The sequence below is a fragment of the Danio aesculapii genome, chromosome 11 (genome assembly GCF_903798145.1).
Source record: "Danio aesculapii chromosome 11, fDanAes4.1, whole genome shotgun sequence".
In the NCBI taxonomy this organism is placed as follows: domain Eukaryota; kingdom Metazoa; phylum Chordata; class Actinopteri; order Cypriniformes; family Danionidae; genus Danio; species Danio aesculapii.
Window position 1 is genome coordinate 41,181,421 of NC_079445.1, and position 14,881 is coordinate 41,196,301.

At 36.4% G+C, this 14,881-nt stretch overlaps 1 protein-coding gene across 2 annotated transcripts in view; it reads right to left on the minus strand.

The window, feature by feature from the left end:
• Positions 1 to 14,520, minus strand: part of znf362a (zinc finger protein 362a) — a 36,313-nt gene extending 21,793 nt beyond the window's left edge. Inside the window, exons 1-3 of one of the 2 annotated variants that reach the window (XM_056467875.1) lie at positions 14,418 to 14,520; positions 4,268 to 4,331; positions 647 to 893 (exon numbers count right to left, since the gene is read on the minus strand). In XM_056467875.1, the coding sequence (XP_056323850.1) occupies positions 647 to 893; positions 4,268 to 4,330 (310 nt within the window). In that variant the 5' untranslated portion in view covers position 4,331; positions 14,418 to 14,520. Of the gene's footprint in view, positions 1 to 646; positions 894 to 4,267; positions 4,332 to 13,712; positions 13,884 to 14,417 lie in introns of those variants that run through there. The other variant, XM_056467876.1, reaches the window with a different exon arrangement.
• Positions 14,521 to 14,881: the final 361 nt, after the last annotated feature.

Genomic DNA, 14,881 nt, shown 5'->3' on the forward strand with positions numbered 1-14,881 from the left:
TTTCAAGAGTTCCCACTTAGATATGCTTGGCGTATAAAGCAGGTTTGGCATGCTGTCCCGGGAGAGAACCCTGAGCTCGGAGATATTTGAGCCCAGGGCTCCCGCCCGGTCGATAAGCATATCAGGAGATCCGAGATCAGGTAGGTCTCGAGAGCTCCCCCTTTAGAAAAGGGAGGAAAAGGAGGAGATGGGGTGGAAGGGGGGATTCTTCCAAACGAAGATAGAAACAGTAGGGAGAAAATGATCCATTTATAGTAGACTAGGATCACTCTGATTGGATTATTACTGATTACAGATGAGTGGCCAGCCGTGCTCAATCATATCACGTGCTCCTCTCGAAATTAGTTTATGAAACTTCACTTGTTTTCCATCGTGATTATTACATTTTTGTACTTGAATACTGTCAGACTTCCAAGAAAACCATCAAATAGTGCTATTCAATCCATCTTGTGAAACTGTATCGCAATATTTATCACAGAGAAAAAAATAAATAATCACAATATCAGACTTTTCCAACACCCTCAACATTGCGTATCCTGCGATGTGACTATTGCGGACTCACACAATGCGATATCGATGCTGAAACCATATCTTGTGCAGGCTTAGTTTCAGTGTTGATGTGTGATTGATGCAGTGGAGGACTGACCTGTGACACTGCTGGAAGCGGGCCGTGCATGCAGGGCGATGTCGGGCTGGGATGTCCCATGAGCATGAAGCCCTGGCATCTGCTGTAGTTTGGGTGTTGCTATATTGTGCTGCCCGCCATCTGTGCCCGCTGATGGAACCAGTAAGGGCTGCTGGGAAGGGACTGAAGTGGGCTGCAGGTGTGGAGGTCTGATTTTCTCCGCCATGAGCTGCTCCTTGATCTTGTTGATCAGCACAAGGTTGTCCAACTGGGAGAAACAAGGGGAAAAATATGAGAAGGCTTCTGTTTCTAGTGACATGACGAGCCGATGGAGTCTGCTGTACACTGAAAATGTGGTTCATTGGATTTACAACTATTTTTAAGCTAAGTGGTTGCAAACTATTTATATGGACTGACTTTTAAACAAACAAATGAAGTTGAACATTGCTAAATTTAAGTTATGTTTAAGTTAAGTTCAGCTAAGTTTAAGTTCAAGCGCATATTAATTGTTTGCAACCGCTTACCTTAATTTAATTAAATTTGATAAATAATTTTTTTCAATGTATCATACTTCATTCACAGAATTTAAGGCCTCTAAACTGTCAATATGATCTAAACATTTGTGAAAAATAAAGTTTTATGATCTCAGTTTGCTGATAGTTTGTCCATATTAGCAAGAGAAAATCCCTCAGCTTCTTGTTCATATTAACTTTTATATTTTTGGTCTTATTTCAAGATGAACACTTACTGGACAGAAGCAGGTTTACATACAAAATAAATGTTAATCGCTCAGTCATTATCATTTCACTAAGACATATTATTGGGAGATATAACATGATAAAACTGATTTTATATACATTTTATTTAATGCTTTTTATTAGGGCTGCAGAATATATCGTTTCAGCATCGATATCGTAATGTGAGCATCTGCAATAGTCACATCGCTGGATCTGCAATGTCCAATCGAGATTATAGTTACTAGGAGCCAGAGTTGATTTGTGGAGTCATTGCAAAGTTTAATCAAATCGTTTTCAAAAGGTTTTTCATTTGCATTTAAGACCTGTGACTGTGTGAACATTTACCTTTAAGTAAGTAACTTTAAGAAAGATTAATTATATTTATGTATATACATTCCGCTATGGCAACCCCAGATTAATAAAGGGAAACTAATAAGCCGAAAAGAAAATGAATGAATGTGTATATTCGGTTGAAGTCAGAATTATTAGCCCCCCTGTTTATTTTTTTCCCCAATTTCTGTTTAACAGAGATTTTTTCAACACATTTCTAAACATAATAGTTTTAATAACTCATTTCTAATAATCTTTGTTATGATGACAGTAAATAATATTTGACTAGATATTTTTCAAGACACTTCTATACAGCTTAAAGTGACATTTAAAGGCTTAACTAGGCAGGTTAGGGTAATTAGGCAAGTAATTGTATAACGATGAACTATCGAAAAAAAATTAGTTTAAAGGGGCTAATAATTTTGATCTTAAATGGATGTTAAAAAATTAAAAACTGCTTTTATTCTAGCCGAAATAAAACAAATAAGACTTTCTCCAGAAGAAAAAATATTATCTGACATACTGTGGAAATTTTCTCTCTCTGTTAAACATCATTTGAGAAATATTTAAAAAAGAAAAAAAAATTTAAAGGTGGGCTAATAATTCTGACTTCAACTGTATGTATATATATATATATATATATATATATATATATATATATATATATATATACAGTATATATATATGTGTGTGTGTGTATATGTACATACATGCACACACACACACACAATAAAGACTATACAGTGTTATTACACTTAATTACTTAGTGTACCTGAATAGACTCCCAAAATAAAAATAACACATTTATTTCATTTGTAACTTTGCTCTACTTTATTTGTCAATACTTGTGAATAATTTATTATATTTTATGCAGTTGCTCTCTCCAACAAAATCATTCCAATCTATCTAGAATTATGAATTCTTTCCAAATAGAGCTTTTAATTTAATCTAGTAAAATTATACTCAATAATCACAATATGCAGAAAAATCTAATATTGCAATGACACTTTTTTCCAATATTGTGCATTCATTCATTTTCCTTTGGCTTAGTCCCTTATTTATCAGGGGTCCCCACAGCAGAATGAACTGCCCAATATCACACAGCCCTACTTTTATATTTAAAAAATCTCAAATTTTGGCACCAGCTGTCGTCATGATTTGCTCAGCTTGACCTCGCAATAAAATCGAGGCTTTATTTTCCATTCTATCATAGTATTTAAACTACAGTGCTGTTGAATGCTTGATTCTGATTGGATGATAAACATTCTAAGGCGTGCAGTTATTTTCAGAAAGTAGTTTCAGGCAGATTTCGAGTGCATTACAATTTCATATCCAGGGTTTCTACGGGTTACATCTAATCAAATTTAAGACCTTTTTAAGAACATTATGAATGAAATTTCAGACTTGCACAAAGCCAAATGTTAAATTTTACCAATGGTCCAGTTAAAACATGTTATTGTAAGGAAGATAATTAAACCATATTGGAAAATAGAGTTAATAAATAATCTTATGTTAAAACATTTTTTAATAAGATGGAATGTTAGTGATTGGACGGGTGTTGGCCCAGTTGAATAGCTTTACATGGACATAGAAAAATTAAGACCTGTTAAGGATGATTTAAGACCTTCAACACAATATTTTAGTCAATTTAAGACTTTTTAAGGCCTAAAATATCGTTTTTAAAATTTAAGACATTTTAAGACCCTGCAGACACCTTGATATCACTACACTGAATGATTTCAGTTACAGATACAACAGTCAAAAATCACTAAAAATCATTAAAAACTGGATGAGAGACAAGAACTTGATATATGTCTTTAAATACAACATCTGAACAATGTCTTTAGGTGTGCTAACCATTGTATGATCAGAATAATAGACTGATCCATTGAATTTTTGAAAATAATGCACACCCAAGGCACACTGGTACTGTACTGTTGTGTGCATTATTTTCCTAACAATTTAATCATTACTTATAAATTATATTATTTCATTTGTAACTTTGCTCTATTTATCAATGCTTGTGAATGGTTTATTATATTTTATGCAGATGCTCAGTCTTACAAAATCTTTACAATTATTCTAAAATTATTCATTCTTTCCAGATAGAGCTTTTAATTTAATCTGGTAAAATTATACTCAATATCGCAATATGTATTGCAGAATAATCAAATATTGCATTGACACTGCATGCAGCCCTGGTACTGTAACTACCGCTGTGTGCACCATTTTCCTAAAAATTTAGTCTAATAATTACTTATAAATCAGCTTGTCATCAGTTAGACCTTACATAAAATATAAATGCAGAAGTACAATAGAAATATAGAATACACATATGTGTGTTACATATGTGTCTGAAAAATAAGATGTTTTAAACTCTAGACTTTAGGGTTTAAGTTCCTTTATCTGTCGCAACTAGTAAACAAACATCATTGATTGTGAGAACTGGTCGTCTAGACAAAGATTACAGCTACTCCTGAACTATTGATTATGTTACTATGCAAATTATTTAGGTAACAGACCTAAAAATAAGTTAAATTAAATTAATTATTTAAAGCACATTAGCTTTCCTTACCTGACCAGGAATGGACGGTGGAGGAGGCCAGAAGTATGGATTATTGAATCGAGGTTCTGCCATTCTGAAACACAAACACAGTCACTCTTGATTAATAATGCTTTATATTAAGAGTCATCAACTATAAGTGATTTGTATGATGACAACTGAGGCAAATAGAACTTTTCGCTACGCAGCCAAAACACCCACTGTTGATAGAGACACTATCGCTGGCCCTCTGCTCAACACAGACAGACTGTGACGCATCAGAACAGCATCATGTCTCGTCACTAAAAAATGATCCTCAGGAAAACACCCAGGAAAACATATTTCAGCACCCAGAATCTCCAGAGCCACAGCCTCTGTCACCAGACACGTTCCCATTATCACCTTGCTCGCCTCTCTTGGGTTTCTCAAAAAAGATGGAGGAACTGGTGCATGCTGGAACTAAACTTTCACACTCCATCGCCGCAAGCCCCCAGTTACCAACCAAAAAGCGGCCTGCTCCACAACCACCTCTGAGCCCACGTGGAAGAGCCCTCCGACATTTACCCCACCGCCAGGGCCCAAACAACAACGCACCATCTTCAGCTGGTGAACAAAACTGCTCTCCATGATGTGTCTCGGGTGCCTGCTTAGATAACAGTGTCTTTATCAGATGTTTACAGAACAAGCAGGAACCCAGTGTGCCTGTAGCTTTCTCTACACATATATGTGTTGTATTACGTGACAGAAAACCGAAGACTTTTTCAGGCCGTATAGCAAATCACTCAAATCTTGTGTCTATTAAATATAAATCTGAGACTACTGTAGCAAAAACAGCTAAACTGTTAAGTTAGCACTTTTAAACATCCGATCACTCAACAATAAGTCACTTTTAGTCAATGATTTCATCAGCTCAAATTGCCTTGATTTTATGCTTTTAAATGAAACTTGGCTAGATGACAGCTGTAGTGCAGCAGTTCTGAATGAAACAGCTCCTTTAAACTTTGACTTTTTGAGTGTTTGCAGAGCCAATAGGAGAGGTGGAGGCATTGCTGCCCTGTTTAAAGATGTCTATGAGTGTAAACAAGTGTCATTTGGTGACTTTTTGTCTTTTGAATATCTGAGTATAGCACTAAAAGGTGCTCCACGTATCTTACTGATCATTATCTACAGACCTCCAAAATATTCTCCAGCTTTTATTGATGATTTTACAGAGCTGTTATCATTAGTAACCTCTGAATTTGACTATTTTACCATTGCTGGGGATTTTAATATTCACATTGATAATCCAGAAATCAATGCTGTAAAGAACTGATGACTGTTTTCAACACTTTTGATCTGACTCAGCATGTTCAAGGACCCACACACAATCGTGGACACACTCTTGATCTACTTATAACTAAGGGTTTACACATTTCATCAACTGTTGTTAAGGATGTTGCACTATCTGATCATTTCTGTATTTTCTTTGACATATTGATCACTCCAGCTATTAAAGACAGATCTGTCTCTGTCAGAAAGAGATGCATAAATGAGAACACTAATGAGCAGTTTATGAAGGCCATATCGCTAGCACCAAGTATATCTGCAGACTCTGTTGATTCTCTTCTTGATTTGTTTAACTCTAAAGTTAAGAATGTCATAGATGACATTGCTCCTGTTAAAGCCAAGAAGATAACTAGCAGGCAAAGGGGATCTTGGTCTAGGTCCCCAAGAATTAAAATAATGAAAAGACAGTGCAGAAAAGCTGAGCGTATGTGGAGAAAGACGAAACTAGTAGTCCATTATAATATCTATAAAGACAGTCTTCGTGCTTTTAATATGGAACTAAAAACTGCTAGGCAGACTTTCTTCTCAAGCCTTATAAACAGCAACGTAAACAATGCTCGTAAACTCTTTGCAACGATAGAGAAACTCACAACCCCCCCCAGTCGGATTCCCAGTGAGCTACTCTCTGAAAGCAAATGTAATGAGTTTGCTCATTTCTTTACTGACAAGATCAATAATATCAGAAAGGCAATCAGCTCATCCAATCAGCCAAGTTGTGTCGACGTCAGATTAACTCAACCACAACTTAAGAAATCAGACATTATGTCCGATTTCATGGCAATTAATGGCAAAATCTTAGAAGAGATCGTGCAAATTATGAAAACATCAACCTGCAGTCTTGACACGCTCCCCACATCATTCTTTAAAACGGTGTTTACCTGTTTAGAAATGGATCTTCTAAAAGTGGTAAATGCTTCACTTCTCTCAGGGATTTTTCCTAACTCACTTAAAACTGCAGTTGTTAAACCCCTCTTGAAGAAGAGCAACCTGGATAACACCATATTGAGCAATTACAGGCCCATCTCGAATCTCCCTTTCATTGGCAAAATCATTGAAAAAGTTGTTTTTAACCAGGTTAACAAGTTCTTAAACTTCAAGGGATGTTTGGACAATTATCAATCTGGTTTCAGAGCACATCACAGTACAGAGAGCGCCCTTATAAAGATAATCAATGATATCCGCCTAAATACAGATTCAGGCAAACTAACAGTGCTGGTACTGCTTGATCTCAGTGCTGCATTTGACACTGTCGATCACAGCATACTTCTGGATAGGATGGAAAACTGGGTTGGGCTGTCTGGGACGGTCCTCAAATGGTTCAGATCTTACCTTGAAGGAAGAGGTTACTATGTCAGTATAGGTGACCATAGGTCGAGGTGGACACCCATGACATGTGGAGTCCCACAAGGCTCGATTCTGGCACCTCTCCTGTTCAACCTTTATATGCTCCCTCTGAGCCAAATAATGAGAAAAAACCAAATCTCCTATCACAGCTATGCTGATGACACTCAGATCTACCTAGCCTTAATGCCTAATGACTACAGCCCCATTGACACCCTCTGCCAATGCATTGATGAAATTAACAATTGGATGTGCCAAAACTTTCTTCAGTTAAACAAAGAGAAAACTGAAGTGATTGCGTTTGGGAACAGAGATGAGGTTCTCAAGGTGAATGCGTACCTTGGCTCTAAGGGTCAAACAACAAAAAATAAGGTCAAAAATCTCGGTGTGACTCTGGAGTCAGATCTGAGTTTTAATAGTCATATCAAAGCAGTTAGTAAATCAGCATACTATCATCTCAAAAACATTGCAAGAATTAGATGCTTTGTTTCCTGTGAAGACTTAGAGAAACTTGTTCATGCTTTTATCAGCAGCAGGGTGGATTACTGTAATGGCCTCCTCACTGGCCTTCCCAAAAAGACAGTCAGACAGTTGCAGCTCATCCAGAACGCTGCGGCCAGAATTCTGACCAGAACCAGGAAATCAGAGCACATCACACCCGTCCTCAGGTCTTTACACTGGCTCCCAGTTACATTCAGAATAGATTTTAAAGTATTATTACTGGTCTATAAATCACTAAATGGCCTAGGACCTCAATACATTACAGATATGCTCACTGAATACAAACCTAACAGATCACTCAGATCTTTAGGATCAAATAGATTAGAAATCCCAAGAGTTCAGTCAAAGCAGGGTGAATCGGCTTTCAGCTACTACGCCCCTCGCTGCTGGAATCAGCTTCCAGAAATGATCAGATGTGCTCCAACATTAGGCACGTTCAAATCAAGACTGAAAACACATCTGTTTAGCTGTGCCTTTACTGAATGAGCACTGTGCTACGTCCGACAGATCGAACTACTATGTTTTTCTCTTCTTTTTAATTCTTTTATAACACATTTTATCTGCTCTTATTTTATTTTATTTTATTTCTATTTTTACCATTTCTATTATTTGTTTTTTATTTCTCTTATACTTGTTTCTTTTATTCCTGTTTATGTAAAGCACTTTGAATTGCCACTGTGTATGAAATGTGCTATATAAATAAACTTGCCTTGCCTTGCCTTGCCTTACAGCATATTTATTTTTAATGCCACTACCAGATTCTGAGATGAGGACAAAAGGGAAGCAAGCAAGGATATTTTGATTTGTTTTTTAAATGAAAGAAGGATTCAATCAGACAGATCCAAAGGTCACAGTGTTTATTGGCAAAAACCACATTATAGTGAAGTGATACTGAAGGCTTTCGGCTCATATGTGAATGAATGAGAGTGAGGAAATGATAATAAATGAGGGGGAATACACACTGCATAGATCCAGTCTGACCATCCCTGATTATTTATTGATCACAAATGCAGATCTAATCTAAAGAGATGACTTAAAGGAGGTAGTTCAATGCAATATAGTAGGTGATAAATGACATTCATCACCCATTTATAGTTAAAAAGCAATATATTCAAGAATAAAACATAACATTTAAGGTGTTACTGAAAAACTGTGTTGAGAGACTTAAGATTTCTGTAAAAATCGCATACACAAACAAGAATTCTGTACACGATGTTAGGATATTCAGTGCATCCAGAAAGTATTGATAGCGCTTCACTTTTTCCACATTTTTTGTTATGTTACAGCCTTATTCCAATATGGATTAAATTCATTTATTTCCTTAACATTCTACACACAATACCCCATAATGACAATGTGGAAAATGAGTTTTTGAATTTGTTGCAAATTTATTAAAAATATTAAACCTAAAAGATCACATGTACATCAGTATTCACAGCCTTTGCTCGACACTTTGTTGATGCACCTTTGGCAGCAATTACAGCCTCAAGTCTTGTTGAATATGATGCCACAAGCTTGGCACACCTGTCTTTGGGAATTTTTGCCCATTCCTCTTTGCAGTACCTCTCAAGCTCTATCAGGTTGGATGGGAAGCGGCGGTGTACAGCCATTTTCAGACCTCTCCAGAGATGTTTAATAGGATTTAGGTCTGGGCTCTGGCTGGGCCACTCAAGGACATTCGCCGAGTTGTTGTGAAGCCCCTCCATTGATTTTTTGGCAGTGTGCTTTGGGTCATTGTCCTGCTGAAAGTCTGAGGTCAAGAGCACTCTGAAGCAGGTTTTCATTCAGGATGTCTCTGTACATTGCTGCATTTCCCTCTATCCTGAATAGTCTTCCAGTTCCTGCTGCTGAAAAACATCCCCACAACATAATGCTGCCACCACCATGCTTCACTGTAGGGATGGTATTAGCCTGGTGATGAGCGCTGCCTGGTTTTCTCCAAACGTAACGCCTGGCATTCTCTCCAAAGAGTTCAATTTGAGTCCCATCAGAGCAGAAAATTTGGTTTCTTATGGTCTAAGGGTCCTTCAGATGCTTTTTGGTAAATTCCAGGCGGGGAGTAGCTTCCATCTGGCCACTGTTAACATACAGGCCTGATTGGTGGATTGCTGCACAGATGGTTGTCCTTCTGTAAGGTTCTCCTCTCTCCACAGAAGAACGCTGGAGCTCAGACAGAGTGACCATCAGGTTACTGATTTTTATATTTAATAAATTTGCAACAATTTCAAAAACTCTTTTTCAAATGTCATTATGGGCTATTGTGTGTAGGATCTGGAGGAAATAAATGAATTTAATCCATTTTGGATTAAGGCTGTAACATTAAGAAAATGTAGAAAAAGTAAAGTGCTATGAATACTTTAAGGATACACTGTATTAATATTTTTATAAAGTAGTTCACATTCCAAAATTAACATTTGCTGGTATTTTACTCACCTGTGGTCCCTGACAATATGTTGAGTTGTTATGAAAGCAATTCTGTTGCCTGTAAGCTTTTTTTTGCTTCCCATTGAAGACTATTATAATTGCACATTACACCTTCATAACATAATTAAAATATAAATGGATTGGCATTAGGGCTGCACAATATTGCAAAAATCAGACATTGCGATATATATTGTGATATACTGTATCTATAGAATTTCACCAGATGATTGAATAGCACAATTTGGAAAGAATTTATATAGTCATACTTTAATTTAAAAGTTCAATTCTTGTAATTAGCAAACCATTAAATATGACTTTTGCTTTAATAAACTCCTAATTTGCTTCTTATTAATATATAATAATAAGGCAGTTTAGGTATTGGTCTAGGGATGTAGAGTAAGATCATGCAGAATATGTAGATTATAACTTCTAATAAGCAGCCAATATCTCAATAACATGCATTCTAATAAGTAGGGCTGAACAATATATGGTTTTAGCATCGATATCGCAATGTATGTATCTGCAATCATCCTATTGCAGGATTATATTATTTATTAAATATGACAAAATATATTATTCAATTTTTTTATTTATTTATACAATGATGGCCATGTTATTTTACATTTGATTGTTCAATTTCTGTACTTAAATACTGATAGACTCTGCAGAAAACCATAAAGCACTGTTCATTCATTTATTTTTGCTTGTAATTTAATATCTTTTATGCAGATGCACTTCAAGACTTGATCGTCTTAATTGATCTAAATTAATGAAATCTTTCCAAATAGAGCTTTTCAAATCATCTGGTCAAATTCAATTAGTATCGCGGCAAAACAAAATATCTCAATGTCATATTTTTACAATATCACGCAGCCCTGCTAATAAGCAACTAGTTAATAGTGAGAATTGATCCCTAAAAGTGTTATACACTGTATTTATTTTGATTGATTGGGATGATTTGGGAGTGAATCATGCATAACATGTAATAAACAAACTACAAGCATAGATGAACGCAATAAACAGTGCATGCTTAATGGTTTTGTATATTTAAAATGTAAAAAACATACACTGCAAAGTCAACTTTGATACATCTTGTTATGTGACTATTGTGGATGCACACATTGTGATATCGATGCTAAAACAATGTATTGTGCAGTCCTAATTGGCATATTATTTTGTTTAATTCATAACACAGTATTATGTATACGATACAACAAAAAGCAAACTCGCACTGTTCGTTCACACACCTACAGATTACTGAATAATGCCAAACTCAACATGAAGCCTGCTGGGAAAATCAAACAATTCTCATTGCATTGCTTCTAGTGTTAGAGAAAAAGTCAAATGCATTATAAGAGTACATTAGATTGGCTATATACAGATTATTAAACGGAATTTAATGCAAAATCACAAAGAGAAAGTGCAATGACAGCATATGACCTAAAAATGACAGATTTATGTGGAAAAGTGAAAACGTTACCCCACAGTTTGAGCAGGAAGTGAAACAGACACCCTTTCAGCATCATTAAAGAAATATTCAGCAGGGTCTGGGCTCATATATTTGGACATATCGCTTTTATTATTTTTGGCTTGGCTAAATGAATTTCTCCGCAAGGCCCCTTAGTCAAACACTCTTAAGACTGCCAAAACATTCATAGCGCAGTGTCATGGACATAATATATGAAAACGATACGCCTTAAGTAATCACACCGTATGGAAACATTTCCAAATGTCTAAAGCTCCCAATGGGCAAAACTGAGCAGGTAAAGATTAGAGGAGCGGAAGGATGAACGTCACTGTTCCTGTTTGTGCATTACAACCACTTCAATAATACTGTGGTGAAAACAGACCTGCAGAATTGTGGGAATTAATCAAAAGTAGTGATGGGGAAGATTAATCGCGAATAATAGTATCCAAAATAAACATTGGTTTTAACTTAATATGTGTATTATATATATATATATATATATATATATATATATATATATATATATATATATATATACTCACCGGCCACTTTATTAGGTACACCTTACTAGTACCGGGTTGGACGCTCTTTTGCCTTCAGAACTGCCTTAATCCGTTGTGGAATGGATTCAACAAGGTACTGGAAATATTCCTCAGAGATTTTGGTCCATATTGGCATGATAGCATCACGCAGTTGCTTCAGATTTGTCGGCTGCACATCCACGATGTGAATCTCCCGTTCCACCACATTCCAAAGGTGCTCTATTGGATTGAGTTCTGATGACTGTGGAGGCCATTTGAGAACAGTGAACCAGTCTGAGATGATAAAGGGATGGACATGGTCAGCCACAATACTCAGGTAGGCTGTGGTCTTGACACCTTGCTCAATTGGTACTCATGGGCCCAAAGTATGCCAAGAAAATATCCCCCACACCATTACACCACCACCACCAGCCTGAACCGTTGATAGAAGGCAAGATGGATCAATGCTTTCATATTTTTTATGCCAAATTCTGACCCTACCATCTGAATGTCACAGCAGAAATCGAGACTCATAAGACCAGGCAAGGTTTCTCCAATCTTCTATTGTCCAATTTTGGTGAGCCTGTGCCAACTGTAGCCTCGGTTTCCTGTTCTTAGCTGACAGGAGTGGCACCCGGTGTGGTCTTCTGCTGCTGTAGCCCATCAACCTCAAGGTTGGACGTGTTGTGTGTTCAGAGATGCTCTTCTGCAGACCTTGGTTGTATCGAGTGCTTATTTGAGTTACTGTTGCCTTTCTATCAGGTGGAACCAGTCTGGCCATTCTCCTCTGACATCAACAAGGCATTTGCACCCACAGAACTGCCACTCACTGGATATTTTCTCTTTTTCTGACCATTCTCTGTAAACCCTAGAGATGGTTGTGCGTGAAAATCCCAGTAGATAGGCAGTTTCTGAAATACTCAGAGCAGCCCGTCTGGCACCATCAACCATGCCACGTTCAAAGTCACTTAAATCACCTTTCTTCCCTATTCTGATGCTCAGTTTGAACTGCAGCAGATCGTCTTAACCATGTCTATATACTTAAATGCATTGAGTTGCTGCCATGTGATTGGCTAATTATAAATTTGTGTTAACGAGCAGTTGGACAGGTGTACCTAATAAAGTGGCCAGTAAGTGTATACACGTACATAGAAACAAACTTATACAAAACATTTTTGTTACATATTTATATATCATTTTCATCATATACACTTTTTATCTTAATCTAAATAAGCACTCAAAAATATGCATGCATGCGTACATTTATATATACAAAAATAAATATACACAGCACATACACATATATATTTTGCCAAAACAAACTTTTTTATTTTGTATGCGATTAATTTTTGCACAAAACTGATTAAAATGCATTGCTTAAAAAGTTTGGCCTACATTATCCATACTAAAAGACTGCAAATTATATCAGTTTATTATGAAGATTAACTAATTAGTAGTTATTCTTCATAATAAACTGATATAATTATAATTGAACAGTAATTGTAATCGATAGTAATGGTATATAACAATTGATAGCAAGTGTAATTAATGTAGGATGGCAGGATTTGGGAAATATGTAACACAAAAAACATACAAGTGCATATTCATCATTTATAGTTGGTGCATTACTCATATTTTAATGCATCTTTAGAACAAATATAAATAATAACAAACACTAATAATAATGTAATGCATCATGCAAACTAGAAAGCTTCCTATTTCTTGACATTTAATGAAGTTAGATCAAGTCTGTGAGTCACAGGATAACATTTAAAACAATTGAATATGCAAATAAACATCGCAAAACACCTTAAAACTGCGTGCAAATATTAAATAAACATTAAAGCGGAGATTGACACGTCTTGGGCTCTTCAATATGAACTGAGGAAAAACTTACTCAACTTTTCTTTTATTCTGTCCGCATCCTCGAAAAGCTCCTCAATTAAACGCGCGCCGTCTTTTGATCGAAGATTACATTCAGAAATCGCTCGCAAAATAACGCGAACGGACGCGTTCCGTGCCTTGCGAGAGCGCAGGTCTCCGGTGTCTGCCTCTCCCACATTCTCAGACAGTTTTATTAAAAATTTCAGACAAAAGGAAAACAAAAATGGCAGCCTGTCTTATTTTTATAAGGACAGGGCGCCATATTCTGCAGATCCCAAATTTTTTAGCGACAAAAAAAATATAGCGCGTGCGTTCAGCTCATAGGCGCGACGCGTAAAACGCCGCATTATTTGCATTAAGTGCGCGAATGATTGTTTACTTAGATCTGCAGGTTTGAATAGCCCGGCTGGAGGAGGAAAAAAAGAGAGAGGGAGAAAAAAAAACGAGACTTCCTACAACAATCATGCGATGCGAACAAATCACGCAGATGGAAACAGACGCGCATCAATGTTACATTTCTCTCCTGACGCATCAATGCAAACGCGTGCAATTGCGTTATTGTTGCAACGCGAGCGTGCTTTTTGATTTCTTTTGCTTTTATTTGAACTTTTTGCTCACTCGAAGCACTACAAGAACTAGCATCGTTTTCGCGCGTCGTGCAAATGAACCAAAAAATTCACATGCAATCGTGAAGATGAGAGGAAAGCGATAGACATACCTTGCACACCTCGACGGAGGATTTATTAGATGTAATTAATGAAAGCTTGAGATGTTGTTTCGGCTTTGCCTTCAGAGGGAGTTTCAGACCTTCCGGGTCGCCTGGTGTTCACTTCTGGGTGCTGCAGCTCCACAGATCCATATATGAGCACATTTACAGCCATCAAATCACTAAAACATCTCTTGTGCACATTTCTTGAGTCCTGTGAGCTGTCGTTTGCACAATATGGAGCATGCATGAATGGAAACTGAGATGTTGATTAACTTATATCAGATTCACAAACATATACTGTACATATACTTTTCTATTTAAAAGCCATCAGCATTAAAGAATTGTATGTCTATGTCTATGGGAGATTTCAAGGGGGTCTGGAAATGTTTGGAGATTTTTTTATGTTAATTAAGAAAATATATTAATAATAATAATAATAATAATAATAAATGTAAAAAAAATACAATAGAATA